Source organism: Odocoileus virginianus, chromosome 2 (genome assembly GCF_023699985.2).
Source record: "Odocoileus virginianus isolate 20LAN1187 ecotype Illinois chromosome 2, Ovbor_1.2, whole genome shotgun sequence".
Classification (NCBI taxonomy): domain Eukaryota; kingdom Metazoa; phylum Chordata; class Mammalia; order Artiodactyla; family Cervidae; genus Odocoileus; species Odocoileus virginianus.
In genome coordinates, this window is record NC_069675.1 from 88,886,586 (window position 1) to 88,910,966 (window position 24,381).

General features: G+C 41.3%; 3 protein-coding genes across 3 annotated transcripts; all 3 read left to right on the top strand.

Annotated features, from left to right (window-relative positions):
* The first annotated feature begins 1,937 nt into the window (after positions 1-1,937).
* Positions 1,938-2,879, top strand: LOC139037240 (olfactory receptor 1J4-like). Its single transcript, XM_070473730.1, has one exon. It carries the CDS (start codon positions 1,938-1,940, stop codon positions 2,877-2,879), a length of 942 nt encoding a protein of 313 aa, XP_070329831.1.
* Positions 2,880-16,289: 13,410 nt separating this feature from the next.
* Positions 16,290-17,228, top strand: LOC110146683 (olfactory receptor 1J4-like). Its single transcript, XM_020907620.2, has one exon. The coding sequence runs from the start codon at positions 16,290-16,292 to the stop codon at positions 17,226-17,228; it is 939 nt and encodes a 312-aa protein (XP_020763279.2).
* A 5,937-nt stretch (positions 17,229-23,165) lies between these two features.
* On the top strand, positions 23,166-24,104 carry LOC139036966 (olfactory receptor 1J4-like). The gene has a single exon (XM_070472813.1). The coding sequence runs from the start codon at positions 23,166-23,168 to the stop codon at positions 24,102-24,104; it is 939 nt and encodes a 312-aa protein (XP_070328914.1).
* The last annotated feature ends 277 nt before the right edge of the window (positions 24,105-24,381 follow it).

A 24,381-nucleotide genomic window follows, 5' to 3' on the forward strand; every position in this document is an offset into this window, starting at 1 on the left:
TCTTTGCTGTAGAACCCTGACTGAGACCCAATTTATTACAAAAATTGAATTCATTTGGCTTCCTAAGGTTTGGGGTTGCTACTTGAACTCTGTCATTCTCGTTGCTGGCAGAGAGCTGAGTATCCTGCCATCATTCTTAATGATGAACGAACAAGAGCCACTCCCAAAAGTAAGAAATGAAAATGAAAGTCTTTTGTGCCTCTCTTTCATCCACAGCCTACTTTTGGTTACTTACTATCAAAATTTAAACTAAATACTTAGTTTGGTGGGTTACACAGTGATGGCAACTGACACAATGACAAACGGGAGTGTTTCATTTGGCAAATTGACCAGGATATTAGTCCCTTAGACCAACTGGTTTTCAGGAAACTGGCTGGGCTTAGTGCTTTCACATATGATATCTCCTTTAACCCTCACAATAACCTCATGAACAAGGTACTATAATCAGATCTGAGGAACAGGATCATCTTTGCTTAGGGCACCCAGTGGGTAAGTGGCAGGGATGGTACTGATCTTGGGTCAGTCTGTGTCCAAGGCCCTTGGGATCAACCTCATCACCCTGATTCTGTCTGAACAAGGCTCAGCCCCTCTCTGCAGAGATGGTGAGACCTGTAAGCTCTCTCTGTGGTCTTAGAACATGTGCTCTAAAAGAGACTGAGGCCAGTGATGTGGGAATATGCAAGGACCAGGCTTTACTCTGTCTGGGCCATTCTGTGATGCATGGGGAGGCTAGCTCCATGCTGTGGGTCCTTGAGAAGCCAAGGTTACTATGGTCACTTCTGCTTTCTAAGGCGTCAACATTAACATCAAGGCCACTTTCTCCTGGGACTCCTGGCTCAGCTCCTCTAATCCTTTCACAGTCACCTCTCCAGGGGAAGGCAGGAAATTAGGTAAATAGCTCAGGTAGGCTCCTTCTCTAATCAGAGATCAGGGTTGTTTTCCTGCTGGTATTAACCTGGTTGGTGAATGGGGATATTCTTTCCCACTTTTCTGCTGCTCAGAGACAGGCATGAAACATTCAGAAGATCCTTAGGTCACGAGAACTTCTTGTTCCTTGGATACTGGTTTCTTGCATAGCAAGTGAAGGCTCAGAAAACAGCCTTGAGCAGAGGTATCTGAGCTCCCCAAGTATTGTCACAGGTCAGAGGAAGATGGAAAATCATCTCTTGGCACTGCATGTATATGTCCATGCAGGAATGTATGTGTACATATGTGTCTTTGTATTTGTATAGCCCAGTGTATTCAGTGGGTAACTGAAGATTGTATATCGACTCTATATGTAGGAAGGATTTAGATAGATTATAAAGGGCTGAAAAAATCTTCCTGGTAGTGTGTTTGTGTGTACATGCACATGCTGCTTAGGTTTATGTTTGTGTGTTATAATTGAGTGCATGACTACATGTGTATCTGTGTGTATATAGTATGTGCTTTTTTTGTGGGTTGTGCTTTGTCTCAAGGCTAGGTGTGATGTTTATGTGTTGTGTTGTATGTATGTGTTAGTTTGTTTGAAAGTAACACAAATTCTGACTGTTTTTAACCTAGAATGAGTATAGGTCATAAAGTGAATGGATGTTGGTCTATGATTTGTGTGTGTGTGTGTGTGTGTGACTACATGTTATTTTCTGTTCTATTCCCAGTGTCAAGAATAGTGTCTAGAACATGGTTGAATAAATGAAGATATTTACATTACTGTCCTTTGAAAGAAAGCCTTGTTTGCCACTGGAAATCTCATGCACTCTGTGACCAGAAGGATGCAGACAGAAAATTCCAGCAGGAATTTTGTCAGAATTTTGCAGTTTGTCAGAATTTTGATACAGTCTCCAGGCAAAAAAATTAAAAAGCACATGGCTCTAATGTACTCATGGTGACAACAATCACCATACCTCAGTCTTTGATATTTTCTACTCCCTTTATCCCCAGCAGAGATTAAGAAGAGAATGAGGAGGGAGAACCAGAGCCACGTGTCCGAGTTCCTCCTCCTGGGGATCCCCATGCGGCCAGAGCAGCAGGGAGCGATCTTCACCCTGTTCCTGGGCGTGTACCTGACCACCGTGCTGGGCAACCTGCTCATCCTCCTGCTCATCAGACTGGACTCTCGCCTCCACACCCCCATGTACTTCTTCCTCAGCCACTTGGCCTTCTCTGATGTGTTTTTCTCATCTGTCACTGTCCCTAAGATGCTTGTGAACATGCAGACTCAAGATCGATCCATCCCTTATGCAGGGTGCATAGCACAGATGTATTTTTTTATACTTTTTGTTTGTCTTGACAATTTCCTTCTCGCAGTGATGGCTTATGACAGGTACGTGGCCATTTGTCAGCCACTCCACTACACCGCCATCATGAGGGAGGGGTTGTGTGTCCTACTGACAGCTGGATCCTGGTTTGTCTCTTGTGTCCACGCCCTGTTGCATACTCTGCTTCTGTCCCGACTGTCTTACTGTGCAGACAATACCATCCCCCACTTCTTCTGTGATCTCGCTGCCCTCTTAAAGTTGACCTGCTCAGACACCTCCCTTAATGAGTTAGTTATCTTCACTGAGGGGGGCGTGTTTGCCTTCTTGCCATTCAGTGCTATTTTGGGCTCTTATATCTGCATCGGGGCCACCATCCTGAGGGTCCCGTCCATCAAGCGAATCTGCAAAACCTTGTCCACATGTGGCTCCCACCTCTTTGTGGTATTTTTGTACTACGGGGCTCTTGCAATGATTTACTTCTTTTCTTCAGAAAACAATTCCAAAGTCAAAGACATAGTTGCTTCAGTTATGTATACCGTGGTGACGCCCATGTTAAACCCCTTTATCTACAGCCTGAGGAACAGAGACATGAAATTGGCCCTGGGGATTCTTTACAGGAAAGGGATTATTTTTGCCAAGTAACAGTTACCCACTTAAGGATGCTTTCAGAGACATGTCCTTGAAGAATTGTGTAGGTGACGGCAGTAGATTGCAAAAAGGGCCACAATATTTTGCAGCCCTTCCTTCCAAGTGGGAGTTTATTTCCCTACCCATTGAATCTGGGAAGGACTTGTTACTTATTTTGATTAATATATTCAGTGAAAGTGAGGTTGTGAGTGTCCCAAGCCCAGGTAGATTGTGTTCCTACCACTCTCAGAACCTTGAGACCTCCAGGTTGGAGGTCTTGGAACTAGTCCAAGCTGGGCTATGTGAAGATGTGGGGCCACATGGACAAGAAGCAAGGTGCTCCAGCTAACAATCAACCTGTTCCCAGATGACCTGGCAGGTGACTGCGGAGGTATGAGTGAGTCCTGATGGCTCAGTTGGTAAAGAATCTGCCTGCGATTCAGGAGATCCTGGTTCAATTCCTGGGTCGGGAGATCCACTGGAGAAGGGATAGGTTACCCACTCCATATTCTTGGTCTTCCCTTGTGGCTCAGCTGGTAAAGAATCGGCCTGCAATGAGGGAGACCTGGGTTTGATTCATGGGTTAGGAAGATCCCCTAGAGAAGAAAAAGGCTACCGACTCCAGTATTCTGGCCTGGAGAATTCCATGGACTATACAGTCCATGGGGTTGCAAAGAATTGGACACTACTAAGTAACATTTACTTTGCTGAGAACAGTTGAACCTAGCCTAGACTAAAAGCACCATCCAGCTGAGCACAGTTCCAGCCCAAATCACCAGCTTGTGGAAATGTCATATAAATAAGTGGTTGTTGTTTGAGTGACTGAGTTTTGGGGTGGTTTGTTATGCAGCCAAAGCTAACTGATACTGATACTGCCCTTGTCTCTGGTACCCATCAAACTTTCCTTGATTTCAATGGTCCCTCTCCCTTTTTGGTTTCCTCTATTTGGATTGTGTTCCCTGCCTATTTTTCTAGAACCCACTGACTTTACAACCTCAGATATTATAACTCATGGCCTTAGCTTTGGGTATGTCTCTTGTCTTCATTATTTTTTAATAACCTTTGGAATCTGGCATTACTAGAAACTCTACTTTTGTAAAGTAAACGTCTTAAATTGCAGCCTTATCTATTTGAATGACTTACTATAGTATCAACATATATGGACTTCCTTTTCTGAAGGGAAGTATTACATATTGTATGTTTCCTCTCTAAGAAGAGAAGCAATCTTTGGCTATGATTACAGGTCTGAATAATATTGAATTCTGTGTGTTACACCTTCTTTCAGTTCAGTTCAGTCACTCAGTCGTGTCTGACTCTGCGACCCCTTGGACGGCAGCACGCCAGGCTTCCCTGTCCATCACCAACTCCTGGGGCTTACTCAAACTCATATCCATCGGGTCGGTGATGCCATCCAACCATCTCATCCTCTGTCATCCCCTTCTCCTCCTGCCTTCATTCTTTCCCAGAGTCAGGGTCTTTTCCAATGAGTCAGTTCTTTGTGTCAGGTACCTAAAGTATTGGAGTTTCAGCTTTAGCATCAGGCCTTCCAATGAATATTCAGTACTGATTTCCTTTAGGATGGACTGGTTGGATCTCCTTGCTGTCCAAAGGACTCTCAAGAGTCTTCTCCAACACCACAATTCAAAAGCATCAATTCTCTGGTGCTCAGCTTTTTTTATAGTCCAACTCTCACATCCATACATGACTACTGGAAAAACTATAGCTTTGACTAGACAGAGCTTTGTTGGCAAAGTAACATCTCTGCTTTTTAATATGCTGTCTAGGTTGGTCATAGCTTTTCTTCCAAGGAACAAGTGTCTTTTACTTTCATGGCTGTAGTAACCATCAGCAATGATTTTCGAGCCCCCCCCCCCGCCCCCCGCGCCACCAAAATAAGGTCTGTCACTGTTTCCATTGTTTCCCCATCTATTTGCTGTGAAGTGATGGAACTGGATACCATGATTTAGTTTTCTGAATGTTGAGTTTTAAGCCAACTTTCTCACTCTCCTCTTTCTCCCTAATTTACTTATGCCGAGTTGTGGTTAGGACTCTAGGCTTTTGCTGCTGAGAGGACAGGTTTAATCTGTGGCTGGGGACTAAGATCCCACAAGCTGTGGGGCACAGCTAAGAAAAAAAAGAATTTTCAAATGTGATATGATATTTTTCTTTTTTTTTCCCATTTATTTTTATAAGTTGGAGGCTAATTACTTTACAATATTGTAGTGGTTTTTGCCATACATTGACATGAATCAGCCATGGATTTACATGTATTCCCCATCCTGATCCCTCCTCCCACCTCCCTCCCCACCCCATCCCTCTGGGTCTTTAGAATAAAATTCCTTAGAGTTAAGTTAGAATCAAGGTATGTGGAGTATTTTAGATAAATGAAAAGTCATAGAAATAGTTAAGATGAAATTAATAATAATTTATAGTGTGTAATAATTCTTATGTAAATGAGATAGAAATAAGGTTTTTTGTTTCTTTGTCCTTTTGTCTATTCTTCTTAATAGTTATAGAAAGTAATTACTTAAAGTAGTGAAGCTGAGAATGTTTGCTTTTTTTAAAAAAAATTGATGTTTGCATTGTTAATGTAGTTGCAAGTTATATGTTTTATCTGTTTCCTAAAATCTAAATATACTGCAAACATTGTGAATTCATTTTTCTTAAATTTGTTTTCCCTGTGACAAAAGCCCAATGAATGAACACAGGACTGATGGAAGCAGGAAGATCAGCTAGAAGCTACAGCATCCCAGGAGTTAATAAGTGGTACGTTAGGATAAAAGGTCCATTTAGTGAAAGCTATGGTTTTGCTAGTAGTCATGTATGTATGTGAGAACTGGACTATAAGGAAACCTGAACCCCAAAGAATGGATGCTTTTAAACTGTAGTGTTGGAGAAGACTCTTGAGAGTCCCTTGGACAGCAAGGAGATCCAACCAGTCCATCCTAAAGGAAATCAGTCCTGAATATTCATTGGAAGGGCTTATGCTAAAGCTGAAGCTCCAATACTTTGGGCACCTGATGCAAAGAACTGACTCATTGGAAAAGACCCTGATGCTGGGAAGGATTGAAGGCAGGAGGAGAAGGGGATGACAGAGGATGAGATGTGTGGTTGTCATCACCCACTCGATGGACATGAGTTTGAGTAAACTCCAGGAGTTGATGATGGACAGGGAAGTCTGGTGTGCTGCAGTCCATGGGGTTGCAGAGTCGAACATGACTGAATGACTGAACTGAACTGAAGCGAGGTTAGGATAATAACAGAAGTAGTAAAAATTCAGTAAAGACTGTGATTAGCTGTAAGTTAGGACCAACAAGAGCTGTTGGCTAATTGGACGTGAGAGGAGTGTGAAAGAGAGAGTCAAAGATGCCTACATTTGGATTTAACAACATGGAATTGTCATTACCTACGATGGTGATTGTAACTGTGAGCTTCCCAGTGGCTCAGCGAGTAAAGAATCTGCCCTCAATGTAGGAGACACAGGTGGCATGGGTTTTATCCCTGGGTGGTGAAGACCCCCTGAAGAAGGAAATGGCAACCCTCTCCAGTAATCTTGCCTGAAAAATCCAATGGACAGAGGAGCTTAGCAGGCTACAGTCCATGGGGTCACAAAGAGTCGGACATGACTGAGCATGAACACGATGATGACGACAATGGTAATGAAACAAATTGTGTATGCATGTGTGAGCAGCTGAAAGTGATGTCTCTAAACAATAAAAATATAATAAACAAAATGCCAGACGATGTTAGTAGCACAGACGGTAAAGCATCTGCCTGCAACGCAGCAGACCTGGGTTCGATCTCTGAGTTAGGAAGATTCCCTGGAGAAGGAAATGGCAACCCACTCCTGTATTCTTGCCTGGAGAATCCCATGGACAGAGGAGCCTGGTGGGCTACAGTCCATGGAGTCATAAAGAGTCGGACACGACTAAGCAACTAACACACAATGTCCTAAGCACATCAAGTGTTTCAACTCATTTAATCTTTTCAACTACCTTAAGGGGTGAGGGGGTTTGACTGTTACTCTTACTGAGCAATTTTAATGACAGAAATGGTGCAACCATGACGTATCTAAACTGGAAATGAAGGTGAAAAAACATTGGGAAACACATAGACACTCTCCACAGATAAATATTTGAGAGTTTTCAGATGCTCCATAATTTTCCCTAAAGACCTGGTTGGCCAGACTTTCCTTCCTGGTTTTTTCTTTCCTCTCTATAGGTATGCATCCTGTTTTTGCCATTTCAATGATAGCTGACTATTCTTTGTTATTTCTTATATTTTTTAGCAGGCTTTCAAACTAAACCAAGTGTATCTGAGTTATTTTTTGCCATCATTTAATGGAAGAGAAAAACATCTGATTTTATAGCCATACTTATAGGCCACAATGATACCTATTGTAATCCTAAAACTAATAATTACACTTTGTTTTATATTGTAATTTTTTAAAACTTTTATATATATATTTTACAAATAAAGAAATAATTTTTAACCCCTATATACCTATATGATTTAACTGGACCCTAAGGTAGCAAAGAGACTTCCCAGGTGGCACAGTGGTATAATCAAATGACCTTCTTGTTATTACTGTATTAAAACAAGAATTCATCTTTGGGGATACTCATGCCTTTCTTCTCAAGTATGCAAAATAAATTCTTAGTTCCTCATATTTGATTAATAGCCCTGTGTGGTAACTGACCAGGAGGGCACTAAGACACTAGTTCTGGCCATTGTACGGTGTTGTGTGCAGAATATATATGTTTCAGGACCAAGGTGTGGAAGTAGGTTTGGGCTGTCTACCCTCACCCCGGTGGCCACTGACATGAGACATAAAGATACGCTTTGTTCTCACTCTTAAGGGTCTTTATTTTTCATGTAAGAAGCAGAAATTTTGTAAAACAGGTTCCATTCAAATAACATAGCTAGCAGTCATAAGTAAGAATCAAGCTAAGAGCTTCCATGAGGTGCAGCTCAGTATATCCCAGGTCATCTGACTTAGTCTACTCTGTACCAATCCTTATCTTTCAGGGAAATTATTTACTGACATTGTCCATAAGGTACACAGCCCAGTTTCCTAGTGTTACTAGACTGATTATTCTTAATATGATTTAATTGTTCACTATATAGAGGAGACTTTAAACTTAAAATACCATCAGTTCAATTCAGTCGCTCAGTCGTGTCCGACTCTTTGTGAGCCCATGAATCGCAGCACGCCAGGCCTCCCTGTCCATCACAAACTCCCGGAGTTTACTCAAACTCATGCCCATCGAGTCAGTGATACCATCCAGCCATCTCATCCTCTGTTGTCCCCTTCTCCTCCTGCCCCCAATCCCTCCCAGCATCAGGGTCTTTTCCAAAGAGTCAACTCTTCACATGAAGTGGCCAAAGTATTGGAGTTTTAGCTTCAGCATCAGTCCTTCCTGAACACCCAGGACTGATCTCCTCTAGGATGGACTGGTTGGATCTCCTTGCAGTCCAAGGGACTCTCAAGAGTCTTCTCCAACACCACAGTTCAAAAGCATCAATTTTTTGGCGCTCAGCTTTCTTCACAGTCCAACTCTCACATCCCTACATGACCAATGGAAAAACCATAGCCTTGACTAGATAGACCTTTGTTGGCAAAGTAATGTCTCTGCTTTTTAAATTACCATAGCCTGGTGTTATCTACGTAAATCCATCCCATAATTGTGGGAGATTTTATTCCTTGCCTAAAACTTTGCTTGTTGCTCTGGTTGAGCTTGAGTAATAGAAGAAAATATTTTTATGGCCAGGGTCAGAGCAGGCATTATTAATTGGCCACATGAAGGGAGTCCATCTAGTGATATCAGCAGTGACCTGAACATGACTATATTTTTTTGTTTGAAGTAAATTTCCTCAGGGCCAACCAATTAGAGCCTTGGAGTGGAAACTTTCACCAAGGTAACCCAGAAGTGCTGGACACAGGTAATTGGTCACAGAGCCAGTTACTGGATTGATTTACAAAACTAGTGTAGGATCATGCCTATGATAGAAAAACATTTGATTCATATGCAAAGATCTAAGAAGTCAAGTCTTCACTAAGAAGAATCAGATTAATAGATTAAATCAGAATTCATTGATCAGATAATTCAGTCATCATTCAATATGAGTGCTATATCAGTGTCAATGATCCTAGATGTAATTACATTTTTTTTTGGAAGATACAAAGATAATAATGTCAAGAGCTGATGTTTATGGTGCACTTATAGTGTGCTTAAGCATTAATCATCTCATTTAATCTCAATAATAACTTCAAGATGACAATGCAGTTATTATCTGTACTTTACAGCTGATGAAACAGGACTGTACTTAGTTTGCTCAGGGCCAACAGTTAACTGGCATAGCCCAGACCCAGTTCTTCTGAGTACTGATCCCAAGGACTCAATCTTCTCCCCCCTACACTCTCTTAGAAAGGCTCCCCTCCATGCTCTGGAGTCTTTCCCAAGGGAGAAAAGCTTCCTGCAGGAAGTGAAGTCAAAGCTAGATTTGAGCTCACATGGTAGCAAGTGTAAGTGGTGTGGGGGTTTGCAGAAGCCAGACTTTCTATGCTGCTGGGAGAAGCTGACCCAGTGCATTGACAGCATTAGTGGTGGAGGATGACTAAGCCATTCCTACTTCCCAGCTGGAACTTGGAGCAGGCAGAGGTGCCCAGGGCATCCCTGAGGTCTGGGGCACCCTCTCAGGTCACTTCAGAAGCTCAGCCCCTTCAGCCCCTGCACAGGCTCCTCCCCAAGGTCTGGTAGGAATTGGAGGCAATTAGTCAACTTTGACTTTTTCCTCAACTGGGACCCGAGGGACTTCTTGGAATCCTCTCTGAGGGTTGTAAAATGGTCTCCTCCTGCCTGTAGCTCTGGAGTTCAAGGACAGACACAGGAAGCTCAGGAGGTTATGGGCTCACAGAGGCTTCCTTCTTGCTTTTTTGTTCCTGGAGTTCTCATCAGAAGCTCAAGACTTGGGAAATTGCTTGGATTAGAAGGTGCCCGAACTCACTAAGGAGCGGCACAGGACAGAGGGAACTGGGAATCCTAGGTGGGCAAGGTGTGTCTGTGTCTGGAAGTGCGTGCCATCCCACATGGGTCTGTGTGGTGTGTCTTTGCTCCTTAATGTGGATATAGGTATGTTTTCTTCATGAGTAGTGTGTGTGTGTATTTACTCTACATTTTATCTACAGGTAGTATTTACTGGGGGCTTTCCTGGTGGCTCATCGGTAAAGAATTCGCCTGCAATGTGGGAGACCTGGGTTTGATTCCTGGGTTGGGAAGATCCCCTAAAGGAGGGCATAGCAACCCACTCCAGTATTCTTGCCTAGAGAAACCCCCAAAACAGGAGCCTGGCAGGCTGCAGTCCATGGAGTTGCAAAGAATCGGACATGATTAAGCAACAAAGCACAGCACAGCACAGTATCTATTGGGTAGTCCTTCTGAGTGAATGGAGCCTGAGTGCCTCACTCATTGACTGCCTTCACCTAACTGGGTGTAGATCAGTGGAGGCTAAAAGTGAAAGTCGCTCAGTTGTGTCCGTCTCTTTGCGACCCCATTAACTGTAGACCACCAGGCTCCTCCGTTCATGGAAATCTACAAGCAAGAATACCGGAGTGGGTTGCTGTTTCCTTCTCCAGGGGATCTCCTCTCAGTCAGTTCAGTTCAGTTCAGTTCAGTCACTCAGTCGTGTCTGACTCTTTGCAACCCCACAAGTTGCAGCACGCCAGGCCTCCCTGTCCATCACAAACTCCCAGAGTTTACTCTAATTCATGCCCATTGAGTCGGTGATGCCATCCGGCCATCTCATCCTCTGTCGTCCCCTTCTTCTCCTGCCCCCAATCCCTCCCAGCATCAGGGTCTTTTCCAATGAGTCAACTCTTCACATGAGGTGGCCAAAGTATTGGAGTTCCAGCTCCAACATCAGCCCTTCCAATGAACACTGAGGACTGATCTCCTTTAGGATGGACTGGTTGGATCTCCTTGCAGTCCAAGGGACTCTCAAGAGTCTTCTCCAACACCACAGTTCAAAAGCATCAATTTTTCGGTGCTCAGCTTTCTTCACAGTCCAACTCTCACATCCCTCCATGACCACTGGAAAAATCATAGCCTTGACCAGATGGACCTTTGTTGGCAAAGTAATGTCTCTGCTTTTTAACATGCTATCTAGGTTGGTCATAACTTTCCTTCCAAGGAGTAAGCATCTTTAAATTTCATGGCTGCAGCCACCATCTGCTGTGATTTTGGAGCCCAAAAAAGTAAAGTCTGACACTGTTTCCACTGTTTCCCCATCTATTTCCCATGAAGTGATGGGACCAGATGGCATGATCTTAGTTTTCTGAATATTGAGCTTTAAGCCAACTTTTTCACTCTTCTCTTTCACTTCATCAAGTGAAGGGATCTCCCCTACCCAGGGATCAAATCTGTGTCTCCTGCTTCGCAGGCAGATTCTTACTATCTGAGACACCAGGGAAGCCTTGGAGCATTTCATTTTGCAATGACGGTATATATGTGTAACCATCTATGTTTTTTGTTGCCTGTCTGTGCCATGGTGTGCTTCTTGTATGATTTCTGTGTGATATGTGTGACCTTGTGTTTTTTTGTTTTTTAATATGTGTGTTTGCATGTATGAGTCTCTATTCAGAGTTAGAGTTTACATCTAATATGTGATTTTTATGAGTTACTGGTTGTTTTATGTTTGTGCTGCGATTATACAAGTGTTTGTGTGTAGTTATATGGATTATTTTGTGTGTACCATCTCATGTATTCTTTGTGAATTTATTTTTATAATCTTTGGGTAACTGATCTATAAGCCATAGTTACTGTCATATAAGTCACAGGTGGTAAGAAATCACAAATCAGTGTTTTGAGTGTGCACATAGATGTGTGTTTCATGTGCAAGTTTTAGGGGCTTCTGATTCACCTCATGAGCCCAAATATTCCCTTAGGCTGTCTTTCAAAAGTGGCTGTATCACTGCAATGAGCGGGGAAGGTTCACGTGCATTTCCAAAACCCGTGGGTAGCTGCCACATATTAACAGATATGAGTTCAGGGTCTGCACTGTGTCAGATCAGAGCCTAATCCTCAGTCTGGCCCTTAAATGTTTTTATGATCTTAGGAAGTGATTGCAATTCTCTGAGGATCAGAATCCCCCCTGCAAAGAAGAAATAACTGTTCCTACTTCACAGTGATATTGCGAGGATTAAATGAGGCAATACATACAAATTGCTCAGCACCAAATCTGGCACATAATTGGTACTCATTAACAAGGAGATATTTTTATTATGTTGCTGCAAACCCCATGGATGTGTCACGGAGCTTCCATTTTCACCATTGTCTGGTAAAAAAAGACAGTAAGCCCATCCAAAGGCCCTGTGTCATACTTCAAGATCAGGGTCTGACCTTTCCAGGGCTCATGGTCAGCTGCCTCTTTCACAAGGTTCCTACTTGAATCAAGTTTGCTGTTTGGTTCCGGTCATCTTGCTTTCTTCTGGTTTCTCGACAAGGACTGACCCAATATGTGTTGGCGAGCAGCCACGCTTCCCCATAAGGATCAAGTCACTGTCTTCCTTGGTGGCCATGAACTAAAAAAAATCAGTGCCCCTGGTAGAGTTCATGGTCCTGTTATTGAGTCCAAGCTCAGTAAATCTGCTTGCCACATGACAGATCAATAAATTGGGAGATGAATTGTTAGGGCAAGAAATAATGACTTTATTTGGAAAGCCAGCAGACTGAGAAGATGGTGTTCCAAGGAAACATCTTCCGTTAGTTAGAATTCAGGCTTCTTTTGTATTGAAAGGGAAGGGGACATGGTTTGTTGTTGCAAACTTCTTCATGTCTGAATCCTGTGTTTTTGTAGCTGTCCACTTAGGTCAGGTCAAGATGTTCCTGTAAACTTCCAATAAGACAGATGCTATTCTCTGTTCTGCAAATTTTTATCCCTATATGAATATAAAAGTATTATATCTTTAAAGATCAGAGCCTTGAGAATGGGCTAGCCTTTATGTTTAAGGCTATAACCAACTTTCTTTTCTTTTTTTAAATTGTTTATTTAGCAGTGCCAGGTCTTTTTTATAGCACATGAGATTTTCAATCTTCGTGGGATCTAGTTCCTGACCAGGGATTTAACTCAGGCCTTTTCCATTGGGAACTTGGAGTCTCAGCCACTGGACCACCAGGGAAGTCCCTAGGCAACATTCTTAGCTTGTAGCAAAAACAATAGGATACAAATGTTAAAGTAAATTAAATAGATCCAATATGGAGTCAGATTTGTTCTTCCCTCTTAGTCTCTAATGGGGACTCATTGTCCTGCTCCCTTACTTCAGGGGGAGTGTCAGTCTTGATTCCCTCTTTAGGTCTATGTGGTTAGTAATCCTTACTGTAATCTAACTTGCAAAGAAATTTTAAACCTGGAATCCACCATGAAAGAGCTGAGTCACCTTAGGTAAGTCTTTTATCTCTTTAGCTTCAGTTTTCACATCTATAAGATGAGGACATAACATTTGCCTTGTGTAGCTGTCTAAATGTATAATTATTGCTTTAAGAGGTTAAAATCCATGTGAAAGTCCTTTGTAAATTGTATAATGTATAAATATGAGTGGCAAATTTTTCTTTGAGTTAGGAACATTTTAGAGAAAGGTAACTAACATAACATAGCTTCTCTGAAAATTCTAATGAGGATATAATTTCTATGCAGAGTGGTTAAGAGATGGATTCTGGACAGATAGACATATGTTGTGATTCCATCTGTTGCACTTAATTGTGTGTATCTTTGCACATTTAAGTAATGCACACTTGAGACTTACTCAGTGACCAGTGGTTAAGAATCTGCCTTCTAGTGCAGGAGATGCAGGTTCAATCCCAGATCAGGGAACTAAGATCCCATATGCTGCCAGGAAACTTAAGTCTGCATGCCAACTGCAACAAAGACCCAGAGCAGCCAAAAAAATAAAAAGCAAAGTAAATGTTATATACTTCTGCTTTCTTATGATTAAAATATGTTTAATAATACTCATTTGTCAGAGTTATCATGAAGATTTCACTTGAAAGTACATGTAAAACACTTGGAATAGTGTTTGGTACTATTGTTGTTGGTTTGGAGACTACCTTTTTTGTTTTTAATTTATATAGCTGTGCTGGGTCTTAGTTGCAGCATGCAGGACCTTTTAGTTGTGGCATGTGGGACTTTTTTTCTTTGGTTGTGGCATGTGAACTCTATGAGGCATGTGGGATCAAGTTCTCTGACCAGGGATTGAACTCAGGCCTCCTTCATTGGTATAGTGGAGTCTTGGCCACTGGACCACTAGGGAAGTCCCTGGACACTTTTTGACAACAGGGAATTTTAACTGACTCAAAGCAAGTAGGATGCAGCCAGTTGTACTGAAAGCTCATGACAAAGCTTTAGTAATTCTCTTTCAGTTTAGGGACTTGCACATCCTTTTGATGAGGAAATGACTGATACCTCTAACCTGGTGCCCTTTTCACATTTTTTAACATATTTATTTATTTTTAATTGAATAATAATTGTTTTACAGTATTTCATTGTTCCCACCAAACATCAAAATGAATCAGCCATAGGTATACCCATGTACCCTCCCACTTGAATATCCTTCCCTCCTCCATCCCTATCCCACCCTTCCAGGCTGTTACCAAGGCCTGGTTTGAGTTTCCTGAGTCATACAGCAAATTCCATTGGCTATCTATTTTACACGTGGTAATGTGTGTTTCCATGTTACTCTCAACCTACCTCCCACCTTCTCCTCCCCACCCCCAGCCATGTCCATAATTCTGTTCTCAACATCTGTATTTCCATTGTGCTGTGCTGTGTATAGTTGCTTAGTCATGTCCAACTCTTTGTGACCCCATGGACTGTAGCCCACCAGACTCCTCTGTCCATGGGATTCTCCAGGCAAGAATACTGGAGTGGGTTGCCATGCCCTCCTCCTGCTGCTCTGCAAATAGGTTCATCAGCACCATCTTTCTAGATTCCATATATATTCATTAGTATACGATGATTGTTTTCTTTCTGACTTACTTCACTCTGTATAATAGGCTCTAGGTTCATCCACCTCATCAGGGCTGACTCAAATGTGTTCCTTTTTAAGGTTGAGTAATATTCCTTTGTATATATGTACCATAGTTTTTCATCTAGGTGGATGAAACATCTAGGTGGCTTTCATGTCCTAGCTATTGTAAATAGAGCTGCAGTGAATGTTGGGGGTTATATGTGTCTTTTTCAATTTTGGTTTCCTCAGGTATATGCATTATGGTAGTCTTATTTCTAGTTTTTTAAGGAATCCCCACGCTGTTCTTGGAGAAAGAAATGGAAGCCCACTCCAGTACTCTTGCCTGGAAAATCTCGTGGATGGGGGAGCCTGGTGGTAGGCTACAGTCAATGGGGTCAAGAAGAGTCAGACATGACTTGAGCGGCTTCACTTTCACTTTTCACTTTCATGCATTGAAGAAGGAAATGACAACCCACTCCAGTGTTCTTGCCTAGAGAATCCCAGAGACAGAGGAGCCTGGTGGGCTGCTGTCTATGGGGTCACACAGAGTTGGACACGACTGAAGCGACCTAGCAGCAGCAGCATGCTGTTCTCCATAATGGCTGTATCAATTTGCACTCCCATCAACAGTGTGAGAGGGTTCCCTTTTCTCCACACCCTCTCCAGCATTTATTGTTTATAGATTTTTCAATGATGGCCATTCTGACCAGTGTGAGTTAATATTTCATTATAGTTTTGATTTGCATTTTTCTAATAATGAGCGATGTTGAGCATCTTTTCATGTGTTTATTAGCCATCTGTATGTCTTCTTTGGACCTGTTTAGGTCTTTTGCCCATTTTTTGATTGGGTTGTTTTTCTGGTATGGATTTGTATGAGCTGCTTCTATATTTTTGAAACTAATCCTTTGTCAGTTGTTTCATTCGCTATTATTTTTTCCCATTATGAGGGTTGTCTTTTCACCTTGTTTATAGTTTCCTTTGCTGTGCAAAAGCTTTTAAGTTTAATTAGGTTCCACTTGTTTATTTTTGTTTTTATTTCCATTCACATTTTTGATCCTATTAAACTACAGAGGTTTGAACCCCACTTGATATAAAGGTGCAAACTCCCTAAACATGGAGACTTCTCATGTCTTGTTCATTATTATGTACTTAATATGGGACGAAACTGTTTTTTGATAAATATTTATTGAATAAAGAACAATGTCCTTTGCTTTCTGTGGAAAGAGACTTGGTTAATGTGAGGGTTTGATGCATTATGAAAGCCAGAATGGGACAGACTGATTCATTCACCAACAATTATGGGGAAAAAAAGAGAAAGGTAGCAAAAAGTAAGAATTTTCGTGCTTAAGAGGACATTATGATATTAAGGAATGTTCACTGACATTTCCCACATTCTCCACATTTCAGCAGAAATTAAGAAGAGAATGAAGAGGGAGAATCAGAGCAGCATGTCCGAGTTCCTCCTCCTGGGGCTCCCCATCCTGCCAGAACAACAGGGCATGTTCTTTGCCCTGTTCCTGGGCATGTACCTGACCACAGTGCTGGGGAATCTGCTCATCTTCCTGCTCATCAGGCTGGACCCTCGCCTCCACACCCCCATGTACTTCTTCCTCAGCCACTTGGCCCTCACTGATGTCTCCTTTTCGTCTGTCACTATCCCTAAGATGCTGATAAACATGCTTACTCAGCAACAATCCATCCCCTATGTGGAGTGCATTTCCCAGGTGTATTTTTTCATACTTTTTGGCTGTCTTGACAACTTCCTCCTTGCAGTGATGGCCTATGACAGGTACGTGGCCATATGTCAGCCACTTCACTACACCGCTGTCATGAGGCAGGAGCTGTGTATCTCACTGGTAGCTGTGTCCTGGTTCTTCTGCTGTATCCACGCCCTGTTGCATACCCTCCTCTTGATCCAACTCTCCTTCTGTGCTGAAAATACCATCCCCAACTTCTTCTGTGACCTCCCTGCCCTCCTGAAGATGAGCTGCTCAGACATTTCCATCAACGAGCTGGTCATCTTTACTGAAGGAGGAATGCTGTTCATCGTGCCTCTGAGTATCATCTTGGGCTCCTATGTTCGTATAGGGACCATCGTCCTGAGGGTCCCCTCCACTAAGAGACTCTTTAAAGCATTCTCCACTTGTGGCTCTCATCTCTTTGTGGTATCTTTATACTATGGAACACTTGCTGGTGTTTACTTTTTCTCCTCATTATGGGACTCCAGTGACAAATATATAATTGCTTCAGTCATATACACAATAGTTACTCCCATGCTGAACCCCTTTATCTACAGCCTCAGAAACGGAGACATAAAACAAGCCCTAGAAATAGTTCTCAAAAGGGCTAACTTCTTGAAATGACAGTTACTAATCCTCTTATTGCAGCCATGAGCACAGTAAGATATTTCTCTTAAAATTATTGTATGGTTGGCATCTTTGTGTAACAATCAAGTGAAGATACATTCTGATGTCATGTTGTAGTGTTGTTACTATGCCAACAAAATCCAGTTTGTTACTTGGACACTTAAATATTCTTTATCTTCAATTTTTTTCTGCTTGTTCATCATCTCTCATAAAATATGTGGAAAATATTATGCAAAACATTTTTATACTGTGTTGCTGAGGACACACAGATTTAGCATCATGATCTACTCCTGGTGGGCTAATTCTTCCCTGTAAGGTGTGCTGAAATTGGATGCACTGGCTTCAGGCTGATTGTGAACATCTCTTTTTAACTCCAAATTCAATGACAACATGCTGATGGATTAAAATCAGCCATAATGGGGATAATTACACTATGGAAATTGGCAAATGCTACAAAGCAATTCTCCCTATAATAGAGAGCCATTTTTTATTCATTTAACAGTACACCACTGCATTTATAATTAAGAGACATTTCTCTTTAGCAATGGCTCCTAACTTAACATCTCATTTACTTCTTCTGATGTTAGTATAGATATACTAGCTTTCTTTTGTTAGTGTTTACGTGGTACTTTTTCCATCACTTTAAACTTTGTTATGTTCTTCTATATGTAAAGTATCAGTTGCTAACAGTGTGAAGTTGGGGTTTGCTCTTTTACTTACATTGGTAATCATTTCTGGAGAAGTTCTCTGTTAACATCTAATCTAATCTAATCAGAATATACTTGAAGTTATATTTTTCATATTTCTATATGTTTTCTTCTATTTGTTTTGTTTTTTTGGCTGCACTATGTGGCATGCAGGATCCTAGTTCCCTAACCAGAGATCATCGAATCTAGAGTCCTAACCAACGGACCACCAAGGAAATCCCTGAATTTCTACAAGTCTTCTAGTTGAGATATCTGATTTCATATTTATTGTCTCTTCTCTTTCTCCCTTTTGATTAATTAAATATATATTTTAATATTCCATTTCCCCTCTAACAATTATTACTATTGATTTATAATTCTTTTCTGTAATTTATGTAGAGACTATGTCTTGCTTTTTCTTTAAAAATTTTTTATTGTAATATAATGCATACAACCTGAAATTTACAATTTTAACCATTTAAGGTATACAGTTAGATGGCATTTGGTATATTTATCACTGCTATCTTATCCTAGGGCTTTAAAAGGAACTTTGTGGAACATCATGCAATTGAGCCCTTCAAAGCTATGAAAAAATAATGACAAAGATATCTATGAATCAATGTGGAAGGATTTCAAAGCTATATTATTTAATGAAAAAGAAATATGTAAGACAGTATCTATAGCATGCTGCTTCTTGTGTAAAAATAAAGGGAAAATAACATATACATGTAACTTCCCACTTAGCAAGAAGAAGCACACAAAGTATAAATCAGAAGCTAATGAAACTGCTTACCTACAGGAGGTGGGTGGGTATGGGATAGGAAAAGATGGAGTGATAGTATATTTATTTGTATAATTTGATGATGTTACCATTTACCTACTAAAAATAAATAGAAGATGATGGAGAATAAAGCAAAGTAGAACAAAACAGAAAATGAGCCTAACTATATTTCAAATTAATACCATAATTGGACTAAGGGGGGGATAAAATAATCAAGTAGTTATTAAACACAGAATTTTGTCTATAAACTACTCTCACAGTAAAGAAAGAATTAAGCAAGGTTGAGCTGAAGTTAGTCTGTCATTAACAGTGGTTTGAGTTCAAGTGACATTACTTGTATTCAAAGATTTAGCAAATAAATAAACCTATTCTGGAAAAGGGAGTAATTCATCAGTTGGGGAAAGATGTCACATACATGGAAAAGGAGAGGCTGGAAAGAACTCTACAGTGTCAAGCTAGAACTGGACATAAATCAACTTGAGCTCGTGGGTTTTAATATGTCTAAACAGACTGAAATTTATCGGTTCCCATCCCACACATTCAGTGGTGTGGGGATCTCAAGGGCTAATACTGCTCTGTCTGGACCTTACTGTGATATATGGGGAGGCAGAGTCCATTGCTGAGTTCTTCAAAGGTCAAGGGCATTCACCTCTCCTCGTCCTCATGAGCAGGCAGAGGGGCGGCTAACGTGTCAATGACATTAGGGACACCTTCTCCCGGGACTCCTGTGGCTCAGCCCTTTGGCCTCTGCAAGCATCCATCTCAAGAAAAAGGCAAGAAATTGGCCAATTAGCTCAGCTGGATTCTTTTCTAACAAGAAGCTTGGGGCTGAGTCCCTGAGGCCTTACGCCTTTTGGTAAAAATGAATCTTCCCACTCATTGTTCCAGTTCTTGTAGTCAGGCATGGAAGGTGCTAAAGATTCTTAGGTCATGGAGGTACAAGAGATGGATATTTAGGTAGCAGCCTGAACCAGCAAACATCAACATCAATCTGAGGAAGGTGGGGAAGCATCTCTCTTCCTAGATATGTGCATTGATGTGAAGGCTAGGAGAAAGAGAGAGAAAAGGTATGTTTACATTGCTAGTACAACCATGTGTTCACTGATTCACACACTGACTAAATGGTGCTACCAGCCACAGGTGGCCATAAAATTAAAATAAATTAAAATTACCTAAAATTAAAAACTTGGTTCTTTACTTGTACTAGCCTTATTTCAAGTCTTTGGTAGCATGAGGTTAGTGCTACTGTATTGGACAAAGCAGATGTAGAATATTTCCACCACTGTAGAAAGTCCTATAATGGGTGGATAACAGACCATGAAGGGCTGGAATTCTCCTGCAGTGCATGGGTGTGTGCTTGTGTGGTAAGTTATTTGTGTGTAGGGTTTGACTATATGTGATTCAGTGTATATAGTGGAGTTTCTCTATGTGTGAGTTTGATTTGTGAGCTGTCTGGATGTAGTCTTAGCATGTCTGTTTAAAAACAGTTTTTTTTGGTGTGATGGTTATACAATACTGTATATATCTAATGTATACAATCTGAGGAGTTTGGACATATGCACACACATATGAAGCCATCACCACAATCAAGTAACTGACATGTCTATCCCCTCTAAAAATTTCCTTGTGTCCCATTTTTGTGGTAGAAAACTTTACAGAGTTTTCGTTACCACTTTATGGTCACAAAGTGGTAATTAAAACTCTTTTAATGAGTTTTTAAGTGCACAATATAGAATTTTTGACTCTAGGCGATATGCTGTATAGCAGGACTCTAGAACTAATTCATTTTGCGTAAATGAGACTTCATATCAATTGAATAACCACACTGCATTTTCCCCTCTTTTCCTCTCCAGCGCTTGATAACCTCCATTTATTCTCTGCTTCTGTGAATTTCTTAAACTGAAATCATGCAGTAATTTTCCTTGTAAGACTGGTTTATTTCGCTTAGCATAATGTTTCCCAGGTTCACCCCTATTGTCACAAATGTCAGAATTTCCTTTTTTAAAGGCAAAATAATATTTCATTGCATGTCTATGCCATATTTTCTTTATCCGTTCACCTGTCAATGGGCATTTGGGTTGTTTTCATAACTTAACTTTTGTGAATAGTACTGCAATACACATGGAAATGTAGAAATATCTTTGAGATCCTGATTTCTATTCTTTCTGATATATACTCAGAAGTGGCATCGCTGGATCATATGGTAGTTCTGTTTTTAATGTTTTTGGGGAAACTCCATACTGTTTTCCATAGCAGCTGTACCATTTACATCCACACCAACAGTGTAGAAGGATTTTGTTTTCATGATTTTTAAGTTGTGTAATGACAAAGTATTTCATTTTAAAGTTGTGGGTAGGTTGGTCTGAATCCATAAAAACCTCTATGCTTCTAAGATAAGTCAGAGAGGGTCAAAAAGAAGCACTTTGTCACTCTGTGTGTCTGTTTTTGTGTCCAGCACCCTCACAATCTAATTCTCCTCTCCTTGAATGAGTGTACAGAAGAGTGGGCTAAGTGACTTAGAAACATTCGTTTGCGTTTGACCTGGGGAGATAGTCTTGCAGCCTGACTCTTCTCTTGCTTCAGCTCTGGACATAAACAGGCAGCTCTAAAGAAAGTGCTCTTTATGCTAAGTTTGTGGAAGTTTGTCCTGGTGGCTTGAAAGTACCAAACTTCTCCAGAGCCCCAAGTTTTCTTTATCAACATTTAATTATTTCCACATTGCCACTTTGGGGGATGTTCTGATACAACATCTTGGTCCTACAGCATCTTTAATGTCTTGGCTCTCAGGCCACACATTGAGCAAATTCTCATGTCACTCACTTTGGTTGTATGCTCAGAGCTCACTCAAGCATTTAAAAACACTGGAGATGGAAGGGGAGAGAGAGACAGTGGTGCATATGAAGGCAATTATGTGTGAGTGTGCTCATTTGCTCAGTCATGTCCAATTCTTTGTGATCCCACGGACTGTAGCCTGCCAGACTTCTCTGTCCATGGGATTCTCCAGGCAAGAATACTGGAGTGGGTTGCCCTTTCCTCCTCCAGGGGATCTTCCTGATCCAGGGATTGAGCTGGCATCTCCTCTGTCTCCTGCATTGGCAGGCAGATTTATGAAGGCAGTTATTAACATATGTTGGCAAATTTATTAAAAATGCAGTGAGTCAAGTGTTACGGATGTGTTCATCTTCAGGGACCATGGTCTGGGCCCTTATTGTTTTTTTGGATGTGAGAGCAAGACTCCAGAAGTCAACACGCATTTTCAGGAAGCTTCTTGATGGCCCCCTCATATCTTTGTTATCATTAGTTCCTGACCTGGGATCTTGATCATTCATCCTGCCTAAATAGTGAATTGATTTATTTAGGTTTTGGGGTCACTCTCCTTTGACTGTTTCTCTTTAGTCAATGCTTTAATATCCCTCGTGGCATATTTTTGAACGTAGACATTTTTTATTGTGGTAAACATATATATATAACATAAAAATTACCATTTCAATGGTTTTTAAGTGTACAGTTCAGTGACATTAAGTACATTCACCTTGTTATACAATCATCACCACCAGACACCTCTAGAACTTTTTTAGCTTTCTAAACAATCTCTATTTCCACTGAATAATAACTCCTCACTTTTCTCTCCCACACAAGTCCCTGGCAATCACCAACCACCATTCTACTTTTTGTCTCTATGAATATAACTATTCTAAGGTCTCATATAATTGGAATCGTATAGTATTTACACTTTTGTGACTGGCTGATTTTACCTAGCATAACATCTTCAAGGTTCATCCTTGTAGCATGTGTCAGGGTTTCTTTCATTTTTAAGGCTGAATAATATTTCACTGTATGTAAAGGCCACATTTTGTTTATCCATTCATTTGTTGATGAACACAGATTGTTTCCATCTTTCAGCTACTGTGAGTAGTGTTGTTTTATACATAGTGTACTAATATCTCTTTGGCCTCTGCTTTCAATTCTTTTGGATATATTATTAGAAGTGAAGTTTCTGGGTCATATTCTATGTTTTAAGTTTTCTGCTATAATGTGTGTGTGTGTGTGTGTGTGTGTGTGTGTGTGTGTGGTATGCGTCTGTGTGCAGGACAAACACAAACATGTAAGCAGCAGTCTGGCTATAAAGCTGTGGAAGAGACTGTGTATTATTTATTATTCTCCTAATGTCTCTTACAGTGTCTCCACTATGTTAAAAAAATGAACTCTCCTGATTTCCATTGAAGAGTTTGATTGATGTTTGCTTTATTGATGCTTGATTGATGTCTCCAAGTGAATATGTCAGTGTTCAGATAGATCATATTTTCATTGTTGTCCCCAGACTGGATGAGCCTCAATGTGTGAGCAAAATACAGTGAGATTTGTCTGTAATATTGAAACAGCCACTGGGAGAAATTGGTAATGTATGTTAATTGCTATGCTCAGTATGTCTAAGTTCCTGACATTTCCAGCAGAGATAAGAAGAGCATGAGGCCCGAGAATCAGAGCCATGTGTCCGAGTTCCTCCTCCTGGGGCTCCCTATCCAGCCAGAGCAGCAGGGCGTGTTCTTTGCCCTGTTCCTGGGCGTGTACCTGGCCACGGTGCTGGGCAACCTGCTCATCATCCTGCTCATCAGGCTGGACCCTCGCCTCCACACCCCCATGTACTTCTTCCTCAGCCACTTGGCCCTCACTGATGTCTCCTTTTCATCTGTCACTGTCCCTAAGATGCTGATAAACATGCAAACCCAGGATCAATCCATTCCCTATGCAGGGTGCATAGCACAGATGTATTTTTTCCTATTTTTTGGCTGCATCGATAACCTTCTTCTTGTAGTGATGGCTTATGACAGGTACATGGCCATCTGTCACCCTCTCCACTACACCACCATCATGAGCAGGGGGCTGTGTATGTTTCTGCTGGCTGGATCCTGGCTCCTCTCTTGTGTCGGTGCCCTGTCCCACACCATCCTCCTGGCTCAGCTGTCCTTCTGTGCGGAGAACATCATCCCACATTTCTTCTGTGACCTTGCTGCCCTGCTCCAGCTCTCCTGCTCAGACACCTCTCTCAATGAGCTGCTCATATTCACTGTAGGGACTGCAGTTGTCATTCTTCCACTGAGTGGCATTCTGGTCTCGTATGGCCTCATTGGGGTCTCCATCCTGAGGGTCCCTTCTACCAAGGGGATCTGCAAAGCCCTGTCCACCTGTGGCTCCCACCTCTCTGTGGTGTCTCTCTTCTATGGAACCATTATGGCACTGTACTTTGCCACCTCATCAGGCAAGTCCAACGACAAAGACATGATTGCTTCAGTGATGTACACAGTGGTGACCCCCATGCTGAACCCCTTCATCTACAGCCTAAGGAACAGAGACATGAAATTGGCTCTGGGAGTTCTTTTCAGAAGCAATAACCTTTTCATTTAGTGAGAATCACCTAACCATGTTCTTATTTCACCCACTGACCTTGTCATGTATACCTTCTTGAAAAGTTGTGTGTTTACCATCCATGTCTCTAGCATCTTCCCAACTGTCCTTTAAGTGGTAACAATGTTATTGGATGAATTCCTTTCACTTTAGTCATATCTACTGCCCATTTATTCTTCCATAATCCTCAATATGGGATTGCCCACAACACACATGCAATTTGTGGTCTTCAAAGCCTCCAACTCCTTATTAGTCAAATATGTGACTTATTTGAATA

What these genes read in the sequence shown, in the direction of transcription:
- LOC139037240 (XM_070473730.1), top strand. Translation starts at nt 1,938, where the DNA reads ATGAGGAGGGAGAACCAGAGCCACGTGTCCGAGTTCCTCCTCCTGGGG.
- LOC110146683 (XM_020907620.2), top strand. Translation starts at nt 16,290, where the DNA reads ATGAAGAGGGAGAATCAGAGCAGCATGTCCGAGTTCCTCCTCCTGGGG.
- LOC139036966 (XM_070472813.1), top strand. Translation starts at nt 23,166, where the DNA reads ATGAGGCCCGAGAATCAGAGCCATGTGTCCGAGTTCCTCCTCCTGGGG.